Below are 15405 nucleotides of genomic sequence, written 5' to 3' on the forward strand. Positions count from 1 at the left end.
TTGCTGTAATTCTGAGGAGCAGCCAGGTGAGGTGGAAGCCTAAGGCAGTACCCCTTCCCCTTACACTTCTCAGACCTAGAATTCTGCTGTTTTCTCTGTGTTCTTTCCTCTCCTCCTTTTCCTTTTCTCCTTGCTCAAGTTCTAGGATCCAAGCTGATGATCATAATGGAACAAGGTCTTGTTTGGTTGGTCTTCCTAATACGCAATGCATGACTTGGAGAAAGTAGGGAGTTCCTAACTTCTTTGCCTTCTCTAGCTTTACAGTGCTCGTTTCCTGCTGGGATTAGAACAGCCCTATTCCATAAATATGCACTGCTCTTGACTGCTCTAACTCAGACCCAGCTCTGACCTAGTTTCATTTTTTTCAGATTTGAGTCTGTTAGCTAGTGACCCTTAGAACGCTGTACACTTTTTGGCCAAGAGGTAGTTTCTGACTAGATAAGGCATCCTCTTCTGACCAAAGTGAGAAACCTTTGCAGGGAAGGGGTGTGTGTCGAAAGGCTGGTCAGGTGGATAACGTGGGTATTACATATACTTGTTGGGGTCTGTGACAGACTGGAAAGCGAAGTCTCAACTGTTCAGTGCCTTCTGGGAGTTCTGGGATCTATTTCCACCCCCACACACAAGTTGGGAACCTGGATTCTTTTAATGCAAAACATCTGAGTTACTAGAAAAGTCTCTGTAGGAGTGTTGGGCAATGGACTGAAAGGTTCTCTGGGGCCTGTAGGTCTGCTCATGCAGCTTCTTGTGGGTTGCCCGTTGGCCAGCTTTGGTTCCCTTGAGCCGGTACTTAGAATTTTCCTGGAGGTGGGGGCCAGCTGTAGGGAGCACCATCTATCTGTTGCCAACTATCATTGTGTTTGGTGTTTGTTTTATTGGTTTGGGGAGGGGGAAGTGCAGGGGAGATGTTGAGCAGAAGCACTCAGTGTGATTAAACCTCTAGCCGAGCAGATCTGTGGGAGCGGAGTATCGACCTCTGGAAAATCAATGGGTGCTGCAGTGGCCGAGCTGCTGTTTGCAGGGGCGCCCACTGCAGGAATGCAGGCAGCCCAGCAGCCTTTCTTCTTCCCCACCTTTTCACCTCAGCAGCTCCCTCAGCTTCCACCCAAAGGGTCAGACCTACCTCAAGAGATTTTGCTGAGGTGGATTAGAACAGCAGGTTCTTGTATTTTTGTAATTAGATTGAAATTTCTCCAGTGACACAGAGCCCCGCCTCCTGACAGCCTCCTTTCCAGGCGTTCCTTTCCTGCACTGCAGTTCTGTCGAGAGCTCTTACCGAAGTAGCCAAGGCCTTTTCAGAGTTGTACTTTGCAGTTTTAGACAGGAGAGTCAGTTCTCTTGATGCCGACACCCAAGAGTCCCTCCCTCACTACGGAGGTCTAGAATTGAGGTACAAGGTTAGGGTTGGGGAATGACTATTAAAGGAAAGAGAGAGACTAACAGAGATTGGATCTAAATAAGATGATTTTGGGTAATATTTATCAGTCATTTTGTCATTTGTGTGCCTGGCATTTTTCTGGTCACTAATGACATTGGAGAATATAACCCCACAGGCTAGTGGGGAAAAAGGCAGATTCAGCACAGTGCCATCAGTCCTGAAACACTGGGTCTAGAGGATCTCGAAGGGACTCAGTGCCCTGCCTATAGGATGTGGGTGAGGGGTCAGGAATTATACTGTGATTGTGGAGGCTTTGCCCCTACAAAGCTGTTCTCATCTTTGACGTTCCCAAGGGGAAAAATGATTTTTGTCTATAGTTGCTACACCTGTAGTGTAACTTCAGACAATTGGTCTTCCTACCCAGTTCTCGCTGATGGCTGGGAACTGTGCCACTCTGCTGTGTTTGTTAGAGGAGACCTCTGTTGCCCCGTTGTTGGAGCACGGCTGTGGGCAGGGGGTTGAAGCTTGCTTGGCTCATGCCCCCAGGAAAGGAGCTCTCCCACGTTGTAGTTTGGGGAATGGGGCTCGTAAACAAGACCCAACTGTCCTGCAGTTTGGAAGGGTGGCTGCAGGCTGGGTGAGGAGGAAAGTGTGAGGGTTAGGAATTGTCCAAGATGAGGCCACCTAGAGGCCAGGGATGTTTTGCCTTCTCTCTCTGTTTTGCCACACCCTAGTGCTTGATAATAGGATTAGGGCACATGAATACCAGCAGAGATCAGGCACCTACCTTCATGGTACTTAACTTCCTGTTAGTCTCTGCAAACGGTAGGTCACTCTCTCCTCCCTCCTCCCCCCATACTTCAAGTACCCTTCTAAGGACCCAGAGGTGAGGAAAAGTACTATTCCCTTTAGTGTAGACAAAGTAGGTTTAAATTAAGAGAGTTATAGATAAAAGGGCTGACTTGAAATAACCATTAAAGGTTTAGAAAGAAAGAAATTTATAGGAAGAGTGGGTAGGATAGAGGGGACGATATAGTACTATAGGCCTATAGAGTTGGATTATCTAGTTTTAGTCTCCTACAGAAGAACTAAGTGATGCCTAGTGAGGTTAGCCTCTTAGAGTCATGTGGCTAATTACTGAGCATATCTGGAGACAGGTTGTTGCCTGACTTTGTTTGGAGCATGGAGCGTAGCCTTTGATAGCGGCAAACTTCCACCTTATGGTGGAAAGAGTGCAGACTTTGGAATCAGAGGGATATAGGTTTAAATCCCAGTTTTTTGTTTAATAGCTTCCTGTCCTTGATTAAGTCAGAAACTTCTGAGCTTGCTTGCTACTTTGTTAAAATGGGGATGATATGTACCTCAGAAGATGATTGTGAGGATGAAACGTGAGACAGCCGTGTACCTTAGGGTTGAACGCATCATAGTCTCATATTTGTGTCAGTTCTGCTTCCTTTATAGAGGGAAGCACAAAGGGATGCTTTTTTCCTCTTTCCAACATCCTCTGAATTTGGAGATTTGGTCTCCCAGGGTTTTATGAGTTCTGATGTTTATGTGTAGTGGATTCTTCTTGGAGGTGAGCCCCTGAAAAAAGTATTCTGGAGACAGGAAGAGTCTGACCTTTCTCTACTGTTCATTGCCCACAGGCAGCCAGAAGATACCAAGAAGAAATGATTCATTATCCCCAGAATAATTGCTTGTAGAAAAAGAGAAGAGGGAGTTTGGTGAGGAGTTTTGGGAAACTTTCGGGTGGAAGGGGTTGTTAAGATACAGAGTTCTCAGAGCTTTTTCCCAGAGCAGTTCCTGCTATTCCAAATGGTGAGTATAGTTCAGGCAGGGATGTGTGTGGTCCTAAGCTTAAAGGATAGTGCCAGCCTCTGCATCTTTTCTGTCCCCTTCCTCGCCACCTGCTAACACCCTGACTTGGAAGTCAGAGGCAGCCTGTTGTATGTGTTGATTCGTTCTTGGCGTTCCAGCCAGCACCAGCTAGCCTACTCTCAGGGGAGGGTGGCATTTAATCTGTTGGACTGAGACTGCTCACTGAAACAGCAGTGCAGCAGTTCTGTAACTCTGCAGTCCCTACTAGTCTGGGTGGGTCAGATCACCCATCCTTCCATTTAGCAAAGACTGAGGAGAGAAGAGAGAAGAGAAATATTGTACTGAATATTAAGTGTTTGATAGAGGTAGCCTCTTCCTTTCCTGACCCTTGACAAATATGTTGCTTAAAGAAAGCTTTATGAAAAACCAGGTCTCCCCAAAACTTATTGCCTTAATTAGTTCCTAAGTAATTGTCTTTTTCTTCTTTCCTTGAAGTTTGTCAAAACTGTTACCTCCTTTCCTATCATCTGCCTTTCTTCAAAGGTTAAGTTTCCCATTCTCTTCTGTGTTCTTCAGGATTTCCTCCCATTCTCCAGCCTGAGAGCAGCCTCCTGCTATGGCCATGAATCTGTTAGGTTAGACCGGGGGAGAAACACCTGACAAATTGCTACTGCAAATTTGGTCATTTCAGGCTGTGCATCTGGACTTTTTTCATCCAAGGCTCGTCATTTAAGTGAATATGGCTGAGTTGCGAGGTTCACACAGGTGCGCACACACGCACGTTTACTACAAGCACGTGTGTAGGGTTTACCTGGGGTGGATGGTTTCCCTGCCAGTAGTCAGCACAACTTGGCAAAAGCTCTTCACAACTGCAAGAATATGGGAACTCTCTCTGGGGGTTAACAAAAACTCCATTTTTTAAGGATTCAGCCAAATTAATGAGAAAACCCTAAATCTGAGCATTGCCATGAGCCCGTTCTTTGGACTTGTTATTTAAACTACTCAGCAAAACGAGCTGATGTCATCCTTCTGGGTCTCTGTTGGGGGATTGTTTAACCCTCCTTCTTTAACCTTGATCTGGTATCTTCCTGCTTGAAAATGTACTTCATCAGGCAGCCAATTCATGTTAGAACTTGCAGCCCTTCCTGTGAGAGTGCTAGCAAATCCCCCCTTCCCGCTTGCCACACACACACCCACAATGAGGTATGGACTGTGTGATTTCGGTCATGGTTTTGTTGTGGTGTGAAGAGAAGGTGTTAGCTGCTGAGTTCTGTTTGTCAGCAGAGCCTGACAAACCCATGCTGGCACTAGCTGGGGCTGGGCAACCAATCACAGCTGGAACAGTTATCGTCATGGAGTCCCTGTGGGCTTCCTCTATCAGGTCACATCCCAAAATAACATTGGGCAGTATTTCAAGTGAAGAAACGAAGGCTCTTGGGGCTGTAGCCAGCCTGGAGTGTGAGATTCTGTGTGAAAGAGTTGGACCTGCTCCAGTGCTTTTGATCTGCATGGTAGATGAGCAATAAAATGCATGAAACACGTTGGAAACACGTGAGGAAATTCTCCCTGGCCCTGCTGCTTCCTTGGAACTGGCAGGGCACTGAGTGGGCTGATCTCACCTCCCATCTTTCAGCAGGATAATGCTTGGAGGAAAGCAAACCCGGAAAAAGAGATCTTTCCACTTACAGGGCATTGCTACAGTTGTTTCAGCAGCACTCCTGGAAGGCACCTGTTAGGTGGACCCTTTTAGGAGAACTGAGAACCTGAATCCTGAAATCTAAGGGTGGCCTTACCAGGGAGAGAGAATGGGGGCTTGGATTGATTGAACTGTGTGTGATAAATGTGTTGTGGACAGCCGAACTCGTTAGGCACATTGAAGTCTGACTCAACAGTCAGACATCCGGCTTTTTGTGGAACAAAAGACCTGAAAAACTGGCTTTTTGTAGGGTAGAAAGCAGAGGTGTGTCCTGTGCAATAAAAGGACATGGAGTTCAGAGCAGTATCTGTTGATGTAGATAGAGGGGATCAGACCTCTTTTGGAGTCTTCTGCCCTTACCATTCCCATTTCCCAATAAAAACATTTACTGTGATTAACCACTGGGACTGATGGGTATGTCTTACATCTTATACTGCTGTATGTTGTCATCTCTCTCATTCCAGGCTATTGCTGCTGGTATTGGGTTTTCCATATGGCCCTGACCATATGGTACCAGCAGAGTTTCATGCAAATGCCCCAGGGATGTCACAAATTCAGATTTGTCCAGTCCTCTCATTGTATAAGTGAGAAAGCTGAAACCCAACTTGTTGATAGCTTGCTCAAGGTCACAGCTGATGAGTATCAAGAGCTGGGCATTGGTCTCCTAACTCAAGGGTATGATGCTTTTTCCTTAGTCTATATAGTATCACAGCATAATGGAAAGAGAAAGAACACTGGCTTTACAGAGATCTGGGTTCAAAGTCTAGTTTCTGCCACTTATTTGCTGGATGGCCTGGGCATGTAGCCCAGTCTTTCTGAGCATCAGCTTGCCTCTGTTTAGCATGTCGGTGGTAGTAGTACCTACTTCCAAGAGTTGTAGCAAAATAAGTAACTCCTTAAAGTGCTCAGCAGGTACTCAGATGATAGTTATTGTTAGTATGAATGTAAATGATCTGTCCTTTCCTATGCTAACATTCTGGTTTTTGAATTTTTATAAATCAACTCCCCCCCATGCTGACCAGTTGCCATCTGATAAAAATGATAGTTTGAGTGACTGGCCTCAAACCAACCAAATGAGAGAGAGAAGATTAATGCTGATTCCTTCCTCACTATTTTTCTGTGCCCAGGCATCCCAGCCCACATGGGGCTGCTGTTGACAGTGGTTTATTTAACATTTTTTCTCCAAGGAGCTCAGGGCACTTTACCAAAACTGACAGTCCTCCTCAGGGTGCCTCTGTGAAGGAAGCTACCGTGTTGTCACCACAGGTGCTTCTGGGTCCCTGAGAGTCCAGCCCTAGGGGCTGACAGTGTTTTCTTCAGGCTCCTGGGATTCCTCAGCTGGACTAGGACATTCACTTGTGGACTTATGGAGAGCCTGGTTTTTAACAAAAGTGTGGCTGAATGAGCATCTGCAGGCCCTGCCCTGATCCTATAACAGTGGTTGGTGGGATTCCCTCTTTCTTTCTTTCTTTCTTTCTTTCTTTCTTTTTCTTTCTTTCTTTCTTTCTTTCTTTCTTTCTTTCTTTCTTTCTTTCTTTCTTTCTTTCTTTCTTTCTTTCTTTCTTTCTTTCTTCCTTCCTTCCTTCCTTCCTTCCTTCCTTCCTTCCTTTCTTCCTTTCTTCCTTCCTTCCTTCCTTCCTTCCTTCCTTCCTTCTTTTCTTTCCTTTCTTTCTTTTCTCTCTCTCTCTCTCTCTCTCTTTCTTTCTTTCTTTCTTTCGTATAATTGACATAGTAACATTATATAACTTTCGGGTGTACAACATAATGATTCAGTATTTGTATATACTGCAAAATGAGTACCACAGTAAGTCTAGCTAACATCCGTCACCTACGTAGTTAAAGAATTTTTTCTAATTATGAGAACTTTTTTTTAAAGATTTCTAATATGCAGTACAGTGTTATTAATTTTAGTTGCCATGCTGTACATTACATCCCCATGGGTTGCTTATTTTATAGGTGGAAGTTTATACCTTTTGACTCCCTTCACTCATTTCTCCCACCCCCACCCCGACAACAACCAGTCTGTTCTTTGTGAGCTTGGTTTTTGTTTTGTTTTGGGTTCCACATGTAAGTGAGATCATATGGTAATTGCCTTTCTCTGTCTGACTTATTTCACTTAGCATAATGCCCTCAAGGTCCATCCATGTTGTTGCAGATGGGAAGATTTCATTCCTTTTTTTTTAATGACTGAGTAATATTCCTGTGTGCACATGCATGTGCATCCCATTTTCTTTATCCAGTCATCTGTCAGTGGACACTTAGGTTATTTTCATCTCTTGGCTATTCTAAATAGTGCTGCAGTGAACCTGGCTGTGTGTGTGTATCTTTTCAAGTTAGTGTTCTCATTTTCTTCCGATAAATACCCAGAAGTAGAATTGCTGGATCATTTGGTAGTTCTATTTTTTACTTTTTTGAGGAACCTCCATACTGTTTCCTATCGTGACTGCACCAGTTTATATTCCCACTAACAGTGCATGAGGGTTCCCTTTTTTCCACATCCTTGACAATACTTGTTTGTTCTCATCTTTTTGATAATAGCCATCCTAACACACGTGAGACTCATTGTGGTTTTGAATTGCATTTCCCTGATGATTAGTGATGTTGAACATCCTCTTTTTTTCCCCGCTCCTCAGTTCCTCAGAAGGTATCCAAGGATATACACCAAAGGGAACAGGGGTTCCTCTATTGGAGGCAGCAGCAAGAGAGCAAAGGGGGACTTTGATTTTACCCATAAATGTTTATGAGAATGTTTGTTTTACTTCCTTAATTAAAGACAAAAATGTTTAAAACACTTAATTTTTCAAGGTCATTTAAAGAGTTCTTGTCTTCTGGATGGACCTTTGATTCCTGTTCTGTTCCAAAATATGTTGGTTTCTTTTTCCTTTAAGCAAGTAGCTCTTGTTACCAGAAGCTGGTGGTTTGATAAAGAGTGGAGACTATAGGGAGGGATGTTGAGGATAGCTACTGGTCCCTAAAACAGAACTGGGCTGTGGTTTCTGTTACAGGCCAGGGTGTAACAAGTTGCTTTTAAGGCCTTTTCTGACCTACACAATTGGCTCCTCTTGTCATCTTGCTGCCTCTTTGAGTTTACTCTCCTTGGTTCAGAAGCCAAGTGTCCCAAGTATAGCTTAGCCCTCAACGTGCAGAAGGAATCCTCCTCTCTTGGGATGAACCTAGGGCTCTTTATAGATCCAGGTACTTTATTCCTTTGAGAGGAAAGAGGCTCTTTGGTGTTACCTAGCAGAGGGCTTCTTGAGTTCTCTTCCATGCTAGAACTAATTCTAATTGCATTTTTAAAGCATTCTATGGTGTACTGGGTCTGCTTCTTACAGGAAAGCAATAACATTTCCTGGTTTCTCAACTAACATTGAGAGCCGGACACAGGCACAAATGTGCACCTACCTACCTGCCTTGCCCTCAAGGCATGCTTTGTTCCTCTAGAACTCAGCAGAAATGCTCCCAGCCTAGTGAAGTAATCAACTGATTTGCAAAAAGTCCAACCAACCTGGATACTTATGGGAGGGCCTAAAAGGTGCTCTCTGATCTCCAATGTTATTGTCAGACTCCAGGATTAGAATCATCTCAAACTAATCTTTCTAAGATGAGCTTCTTGTGAGAATAGGAATAGACTCAAATCTATTTTGGATTTCCTTCCTCTTCAGATACGTCTCTTTAAGAGAATTCTTCTTAACCATTTGAGTATTAGGGTTTTCCCAGATCTGAGTCTGTACCCAAAGCTTTCATCCTTTCTTGGGTACAGCTAGTTCCCAGCCTTACGTTACTGTGTGGAGTTGAGCCAATGGTATTGCTGGAGAATGAACTTGGGGCAAGGTCTGGAGGTACATTTCCTGGGGTGAATATTTTTCATATTGAGCACCTGATTGCTAATCTTGGTGCTTACTGGCCTAGAGAGGACTCTACTGATTAATTCAAGACAAGCACAACACCCAAATAAACAATAAGTTCTCATTGAAAAATCTAAAACTAGGGAAAAAACTGGGTTTTGTTCAGTTGGTAAACATTTGTTCGTCCTGGTTGTTGGCCAGGTGTTAGGAATATAGTCCCAGACCTTCTTGGCTGTTAAGGAATTGGCTGTGTAATACATCCCTTTCTTACCTCCTACCCCTTATGTTTTAAAGTATGGTAACTTGGAGTAAATCCTTGGTAAATGTAGGTTATAATAATCTGACAGAGAGGGGATCTGTGAACATTGCCCAAACTTGTTAACATTTTCTTGTAGCTTCTGGTGCCATCCTGGCAGTGTTTTGTTTAGTTTCCCCATTGGAAAAGAATTTAAAGTCTCACTGAAAGAGCTGCTCTCTTACCACTATAGAAGGGGGCTGGGAAAGAAGATAAAAGTACTAGATCTGCTTCTGGTGGATAGACCAGGGATTGGCAAACTACAGCTTGTGGGCTAGTTACTTGTTTTTATAAATAAAGTTTTATTAGCGCACAGTCACATCCATTTGTTTATGTATTGTCTGTGACTGCTTTTGCGCTATGAAGGCAGATTGACTGGTTTTGACAAAGACTGTATGGCCTGCAGAGTCTAAAATATTTTCTGTCTAGCCCTGTAATAGAGTTTGCCACATATAAACTATAGTATCATGACTACATAATGTGTGCGGTTTGTTTAGTTTTGGTTGTTTAAGGAAAATGCTAATCATATAGTAGGGTCATTGAAAGAAGAGTCTTTCTGCCTAATATTGCTAATCCATGTTCTTGTGTGTCTGTTCCAGGATCTGTCTGGTTCAATAGACGATCTCCCCATGGGGACAGAAGGAGCTCTGAGCCCTGGAGTGAGCACATCAGGGATTTCCAGCAGCCAAGGGGAGCAGAGTAATCCAGCTCAGTCTCCTTTCTCTCCCCATACCTCCCCTCACCTGCCTGGCATTCGAGGCCCCTCCCCGTCGCCTGTTGGCTCTCCTGCCAGTGTTGCTCAGTCTCGCTCAGGACCACTCTCGCCTGCTGCAGTGCCAGGTACTCTCCAGTACAAGGCTTTGGGGAGGGAGAAAAGGGACTGGCCCCCAGCAATATCAGGGAGCCCTAACCTTCCACTGGCAGAGAGTTTCCCTTCAGCATTTGAAGAAGGGAGATGGGAGCCCCTTGGCTGGATGCCTCTGTGTAATACCGGGAGGTTCTTGGCCTTCCCAGGAGCCGTTTCCAGTTCTTGCTTGACCTTCTAGCTAAAATTTCCAGGCTTAGCCAAGATCGGCTTACTTCTTTCTCTGTCTGGAGCAGGCAACCAGATGCCACCTCGACCTCCCAGTGGCCAGTCGGACAGCATCATGCATCCTTCTATGAACCAATCAAGCATTGCCCAAGATCGAGGTGAGAGCCTGGGCTTCAAGGGAGGGGTGGAGGGCAAAGACAGACCTTTGACTGATTATCTGTGCAACAGCTTTTGGAGAACTGTGTGACCATGAAACTTAGAGGACAATCTCAGCAACAGATTATGAAGTTAGAATGGGCTTGGCCATGTTGGTAGCTCCAGAATGATGTTCCCTCACAGTCATTCTTGTTGTTGTGTTTTAATGAATTCCCTGCTACATTATGCCTAATTTTGGTCAACAAATACTGAATACTCAGCATTAAATCTTTACCCATTAAATCCTACATCTTTCTTTTTTTTTTTTTTTTTTTTCTTTTTTTTTTGGTCATTACTATTTGTTCTTCAAACCTCTGTTTTGTAGAAACAGTTGACATGCCCTTGTTAATGGCTGTGTCATTTTTGGGGGTGCCTAAAATGGCACATAATTATATAGCAGATAAGATGGAGACTTTATGCAAGTATCTGCTAAAGAAAATGTAGATAGTAAAGTCCTAGGATAAAGGAGAGCATTTGTTCCCATTGTACAAAGGTAATAACCCTATGGACACTATCCATAAATAGGTTACATGCAGAGGAACCCCCAGATGCCCCAGTACAGTTCCCCACAGCCTGGCTCAGCCTTATCTCCACGTCAGCCTTCTGGAGGACAGATGCACGCAGGCATGGGCTCCTACCAGCAGAACTCCATGGGGAGCTATGGTCCCCAGGGGAGTCAGTACGGCCCACAGGGTGAGTACACTACCCAGGTAGGAGTACATGGAGGTGAGATGAGAAAAGAGTTCTTTGTTTCATGTGCTGCTATCTGGGTTATAAGAGTAGGACTGTCCTTTGCCTTAAATTGATCAAAGTCAGGCCCTAAAATGAGGCAGGGCGGCCACCATGGGAAAGTCCTTGAATGTTCCTGAGCCTCTGTTTCATCTGTAAAATGGAGATAAGGTATTTAGGCCAAGACTGAGCATGGACACTTCAGTGGTAATTACTAGTTATTACTTTTTTTTTTGTTTGTTAGTAAATTAGTCCTAACAGAATAAATCTTTGCTCAAAATGAGCTGTAGGTGGATCTAAAACCGAGTGTCTTAACACAGATCATGGGAGATGACTGTGTAGAAAGGAAAGAATTCTGGGAGTTGAAGAGCCTGGATAGCAGCAAACCCAGCCTTGCCTGCCAGCCAGCCTTGCCCTGTGCTGTGCTGTCTATAAGATGAGGGGACAACTGAGACCTGCCTTTATATGTTCGTGGCCCCCCTTTACTTTTTTTTCATGGACCATGAAGTTGTTTGTTTGTTTTTTAAAGAGACCATGAAGTTGGTCTCATTCCAGACCAATTATTAAATCATTCCCATTATTACCTTTAGAGTTTTAGAATTGAGCTAAGTTAGTCAGTTGCTAGTAAGTCACTAATCAAGTCTCTGCATCTTCTCTCTTTCCCCACCCAGGAGGCTACCCTAGGCAGCCGAACTATAATGCCTTGCCCAATGCTAACTACCCCAGTGCAGGCATGGCTGGAAGCATGAATCCTATGGGTGCTGGAGGTCAGATGCATGGGCAGCCTGGCATCCCACCTTATGGCACACTCCCTCCAGGGAGAATGAGTCACACCTCCATGGGCAACCGGCCTTATGGCCCCAACATGGCCAATATGCCACCTCAGGTTGGGTCAGGGATGTGTCCCCCACCAGGGGGCATGAACCGGAAAACTCAAGAAACTGCTGTCGCCATGCATGTTGCTGCCAACTCTATCCAAAACAGGTAAGGCCTTGGAAGTGAAGAGGTTATCAGTGTAAGGAAGCAAACTGTGTAGTCATTCAGGTCATTGGGATACTTCTGGACCTAAACCATGTCATCTTGTTAAGTAGATATTTTGTTGAGAGCTCTTTAGAAAACTAGCTTTCCTTACAGTGAAAAACAAAAATGCTGATTTGTAAGCATCTTAGATTGGTAACAAATTTCACATGACCAGATATCATATGTAAAGAACTTTATAAAACACATTATTTTGATTAATATAAAATAAGTCTTCAGAGTGTCTTAATTTCTTCTGGCAATCTGTTTCTTGGTTTCCAAAAGGATTTTTAATGGTACACATGATTTGGATCTGCGATGTAAGAAATAGAGAATGATGAGATTGTGGTTTGACATTTCTCCTACTGTTCTGAGTGGTCCTGTGTATTTCACTCTGGTGCAAAAGTGCAGAAGGCTCATGTGATTTGGTTTAATGACTTTAAGATTCACCTCTTCTTCCTTGGCCACTGACTTCAGTAAATGTGATTCTACTGTTTTGAAGACTGTGCACCCCATTGGTGGTGCCTACAGTTCTTAAAGTAACTTTTACTGGAATGTTGATGAACCAAGGTAGAGTAGGGTGATTGACTATAAAGAGGTGAGTCTGGTAGTACTTTAGAATGATGGAAGGGCAAAGTTTGCAGTAGGCCCATCAAGAAAGGATATAAAGCCCCTCCAGGTGTATGCTATGAGGGGTCCAGTTTGGTTGGGGTGACATGACAGAGTGATAAAATTGAGCATTTTAATCTAGGCCTTTAGCCATAGAGAGGGCTCTTAAATGGAATCACAGCTTGACTTTCGAGGTGCCTTAAAGGGAGGTGGTACTGAAGAGACACAGGGCTCCAGTCTTCAAAGAACGTATCCTTTAAAATTGAGCCATGATTTCCTTTTGAGAGCTTGAACCCTCTTAGAACCTTTTGTGGGAGGTAGAAGAGGAGAATATCCTGGGTTTAATCCCCAGTACGTCCATTAAAAAAAAAAAAATAAAGTTTAAAAAGAAAGAAAATCTAGGTGCATGGTTGTGGTTTGTAAGACCCATAAACTTTTTCCTTGTAAGCCTAACTCAGTGATCTTGGCTCACAACCCTATTTAGCTCAAATCCAAATCTGAAAGCTCAGTGTCTCTAACTCACAACTCTCTCTCACACTTTGCATTCTCTTCCTCAGGCCACCAGGCTACCCCAATATGAATCAAGGGGGCATAATGGGAACTGGACCTCCCTATGGACAAGGGATTAATAGTATGGCTGGCATGATCAACCCTCAGGGACCCCCATATCCCATGGGTGGAACCATGGCCAACAATTCAGCAGGTGAGTCCTAGTCATTGCTCACCTTAGGGATTTCTTCCAGCGTGATCTTCATGTCACATATCTATTGGACATTTTTCTCTTTTATAGGAATGGCAGCCAGCCCAGAGATGATGGGCCTTGGGGATGTCAAGTTAACTCCAGCCACCAAAATGAACAACAAGGCCGATGGGACACCCAAGACAGAATCCAAATCCAAGGTAATGCTGTATATCTTGATGCCTCAATTTTCTGTCTCATAGAAAGATAGGTAAAAGAGAATGATAAAAGAGGGTGACTAGATTCCAGATTTTTATGACACCGACTAGATAATCTTGGAAAAGGCTGCTGTTGCCTCTTCTTACCATGAAGGATCCCAGGATAATAGTTCATTGAATTAGGTTTGAGTTAGCCTAAGGGATCCTAATGTAAATAACAACATTCTCACAGCTGTGTGATACGGAAGAAATGCCAGATCTGCAGTGTAGAATTCTCTGTACAGCGCACTCTGAAACTGTGACCCCTGTCCTCATGCATCGATAGATGATGTATATCATGGGCAACTAGTTACTCTTCTCTTCCTGGACCTTACTCAGAATAGCAGGAATGGTTGGTGCCCTATGTTCTATAAAGGGGGAGAAGAGGCAGGTGGAGTTTGGGTCCTTGGCCTCTCTGTAGGTTGGTCCTGAGTGTGCTATCTGTTGGCATTCTGAGGACCTGCCAATATCAGAGTCATTTGAAACAGTCCCACCCTTTGTCATACCTCATTTTCCATATCTTATAAAGTAGGAAATAAAGATCATAGCTGCCACTTCCTGTGGACCTTCACGTCTGACTTCCAGACCCCTTTAGTCATCCTGTCTTGGCTAGGGTAATATCCAAAGCCACTCAAGCAGGTGGGAGACTCCTCCTTTCTTGAGAGAAGGAAGTTTCTTTTCATTTTAGTCCATTGTCTTGAGATCATGTTTTGAGTTTTCTTGAGTTATCTGAAATAGTCTATGAAAGTGTGTCCAGGCTCCTGGGTAGTAATGTGGGAGTAGTGGTGACATTGATGTCAGGTGGATAAGGGTCTTATAAGGGAAGAATAATTTATAACACCTGATGTGTAAAGGCATCTAGCACAACACTCAATTCATAATGTATAGTCAGTGTTAGCTTCCTTCCTTTATAGGAGGGTCTAGCTCCCTTTTGGTTTTTGTGAAGGCAGGGGCAGATGTTAGTGACCAACCCAGAATAAGAAGCTTTACCACTGCCCTAATCAAGGGACTTCTAAGACCCTTAGCATAGGTTTTGAATCTGATCAGTTCCTGTGACTCTTGACCTGCCCCTTCCAGAAATCCAGTTCTTCTACTACAACCAATGAGAAGATCACCAAGTTGTATGAGCTGGGTGGTGAGCCTGAAAGGAAGATGTGGGTGGACCGTTACCTGGCCTTCACGGAGGAGAAGGCCATGGGCATGACAAATCTGCCTGCTGTGGGTAGGAAACCTCTGGACCTGTATCGCCTCTATGTGTCTGTGAAGGAGATTGGTGGATTGACTCAGGTGAGTACCTTGCACTTGGCTTCCCCTGTGGTTTCAACAAGTCTCTCTCTAGGTACTCAGTGGCTTCACTGGTACCATGCATCCCACAGGCATATCACCCTCTCCTGCTGAGTTACATACTGACAGACCAGGGAGCTCGGGGCTTCTAGAAGATAAGGCAAAGGGAGGAGGCTAAGACCTCTGTGGGTAGTATGAAGTATTAACATTAAGTTTACTGTGTTTCCAGAGTCCCCCTGGGGGGCAAAAATAGAACAAGTCAGTGGGCATTCTGATTCCATGGCAGGCAGTTTGGCATAGTAGACAGGGCAGGGTTCAGAGACATGGGTCTGGTTTTGAATTCTTTCTTAGCCACTTACAATGTGTGGCCCATAATTAAGGTATATAACCACTCTGAGCCCTATTTTTCTTATTTGTAAGGGAGGGTCAGTATGTACCCTGCTAGACTGTCAGAAACTAGAAATAAGCAAAGCTGGCAGCAAGATTTCTGCCACATAAGTTGGCCTGCAAGATGGTACAAGGGCAGCCAGTGTAGTTGTTGATCCTTTCATTCTAAGAAGCTTCCCAATG

General features: G+C 44.2%; 1 protein-coding gene across 2 annotated transcripts in view; it reads left to right on the plus strand.

The window, feature by feature from the left end:
* Positions 1 to 15405, plus strand: part of ARID1A (AT-rich interaction domain 1A) — a 66481-nt gene that overhangs the window by 39469 nt on the left and 11607 nt on the right. For both annotated transcript variants that reach the window (XM_032495582.1, XM_032495581.1), the window contains exons 5-11: positions 9632 to 9872; positions 10134 to 10223; positions 10786 to 10953; positions 11661 to 11973; positions 13173 to 13318; positions 13406 to 13515; positions 14629 to 14838. In XM_032495582.1, the coding sequence (XP_032351473.1) occupies positions 9632 to 9872; positions 10134 to 10223; positions 10786 to 10953; positions 11661 to 11973; positions 13173 to 13318; positions 13406 to 13515; positions 14629 to 14838 (1278 nt within the window). The remainder of the gene's footprint in view (positions 1 to 9631; positions 9873 to 10133; positions 10224 to 10785; positions 10954 to 11660; positions 11974 to 13172; positions 13319 to 13405; positions 13516 to 14628; positions 14839 to 15405) is intronic.

This window comes from Camelus ferus, chromosome 13, assembly GCF_009834535.1.
Source record: "Camelus ferus isolate YT-003-E chromosome 13, BCGSAC_Cfer_1.0, whole genome shotgun sequence".
Taxonomy (NCBI): Eukaryota; Metazoa; Chordata; class Mammalia; order Artiodactyla; family Camelidae; genus Camelus; species Camelus ferus.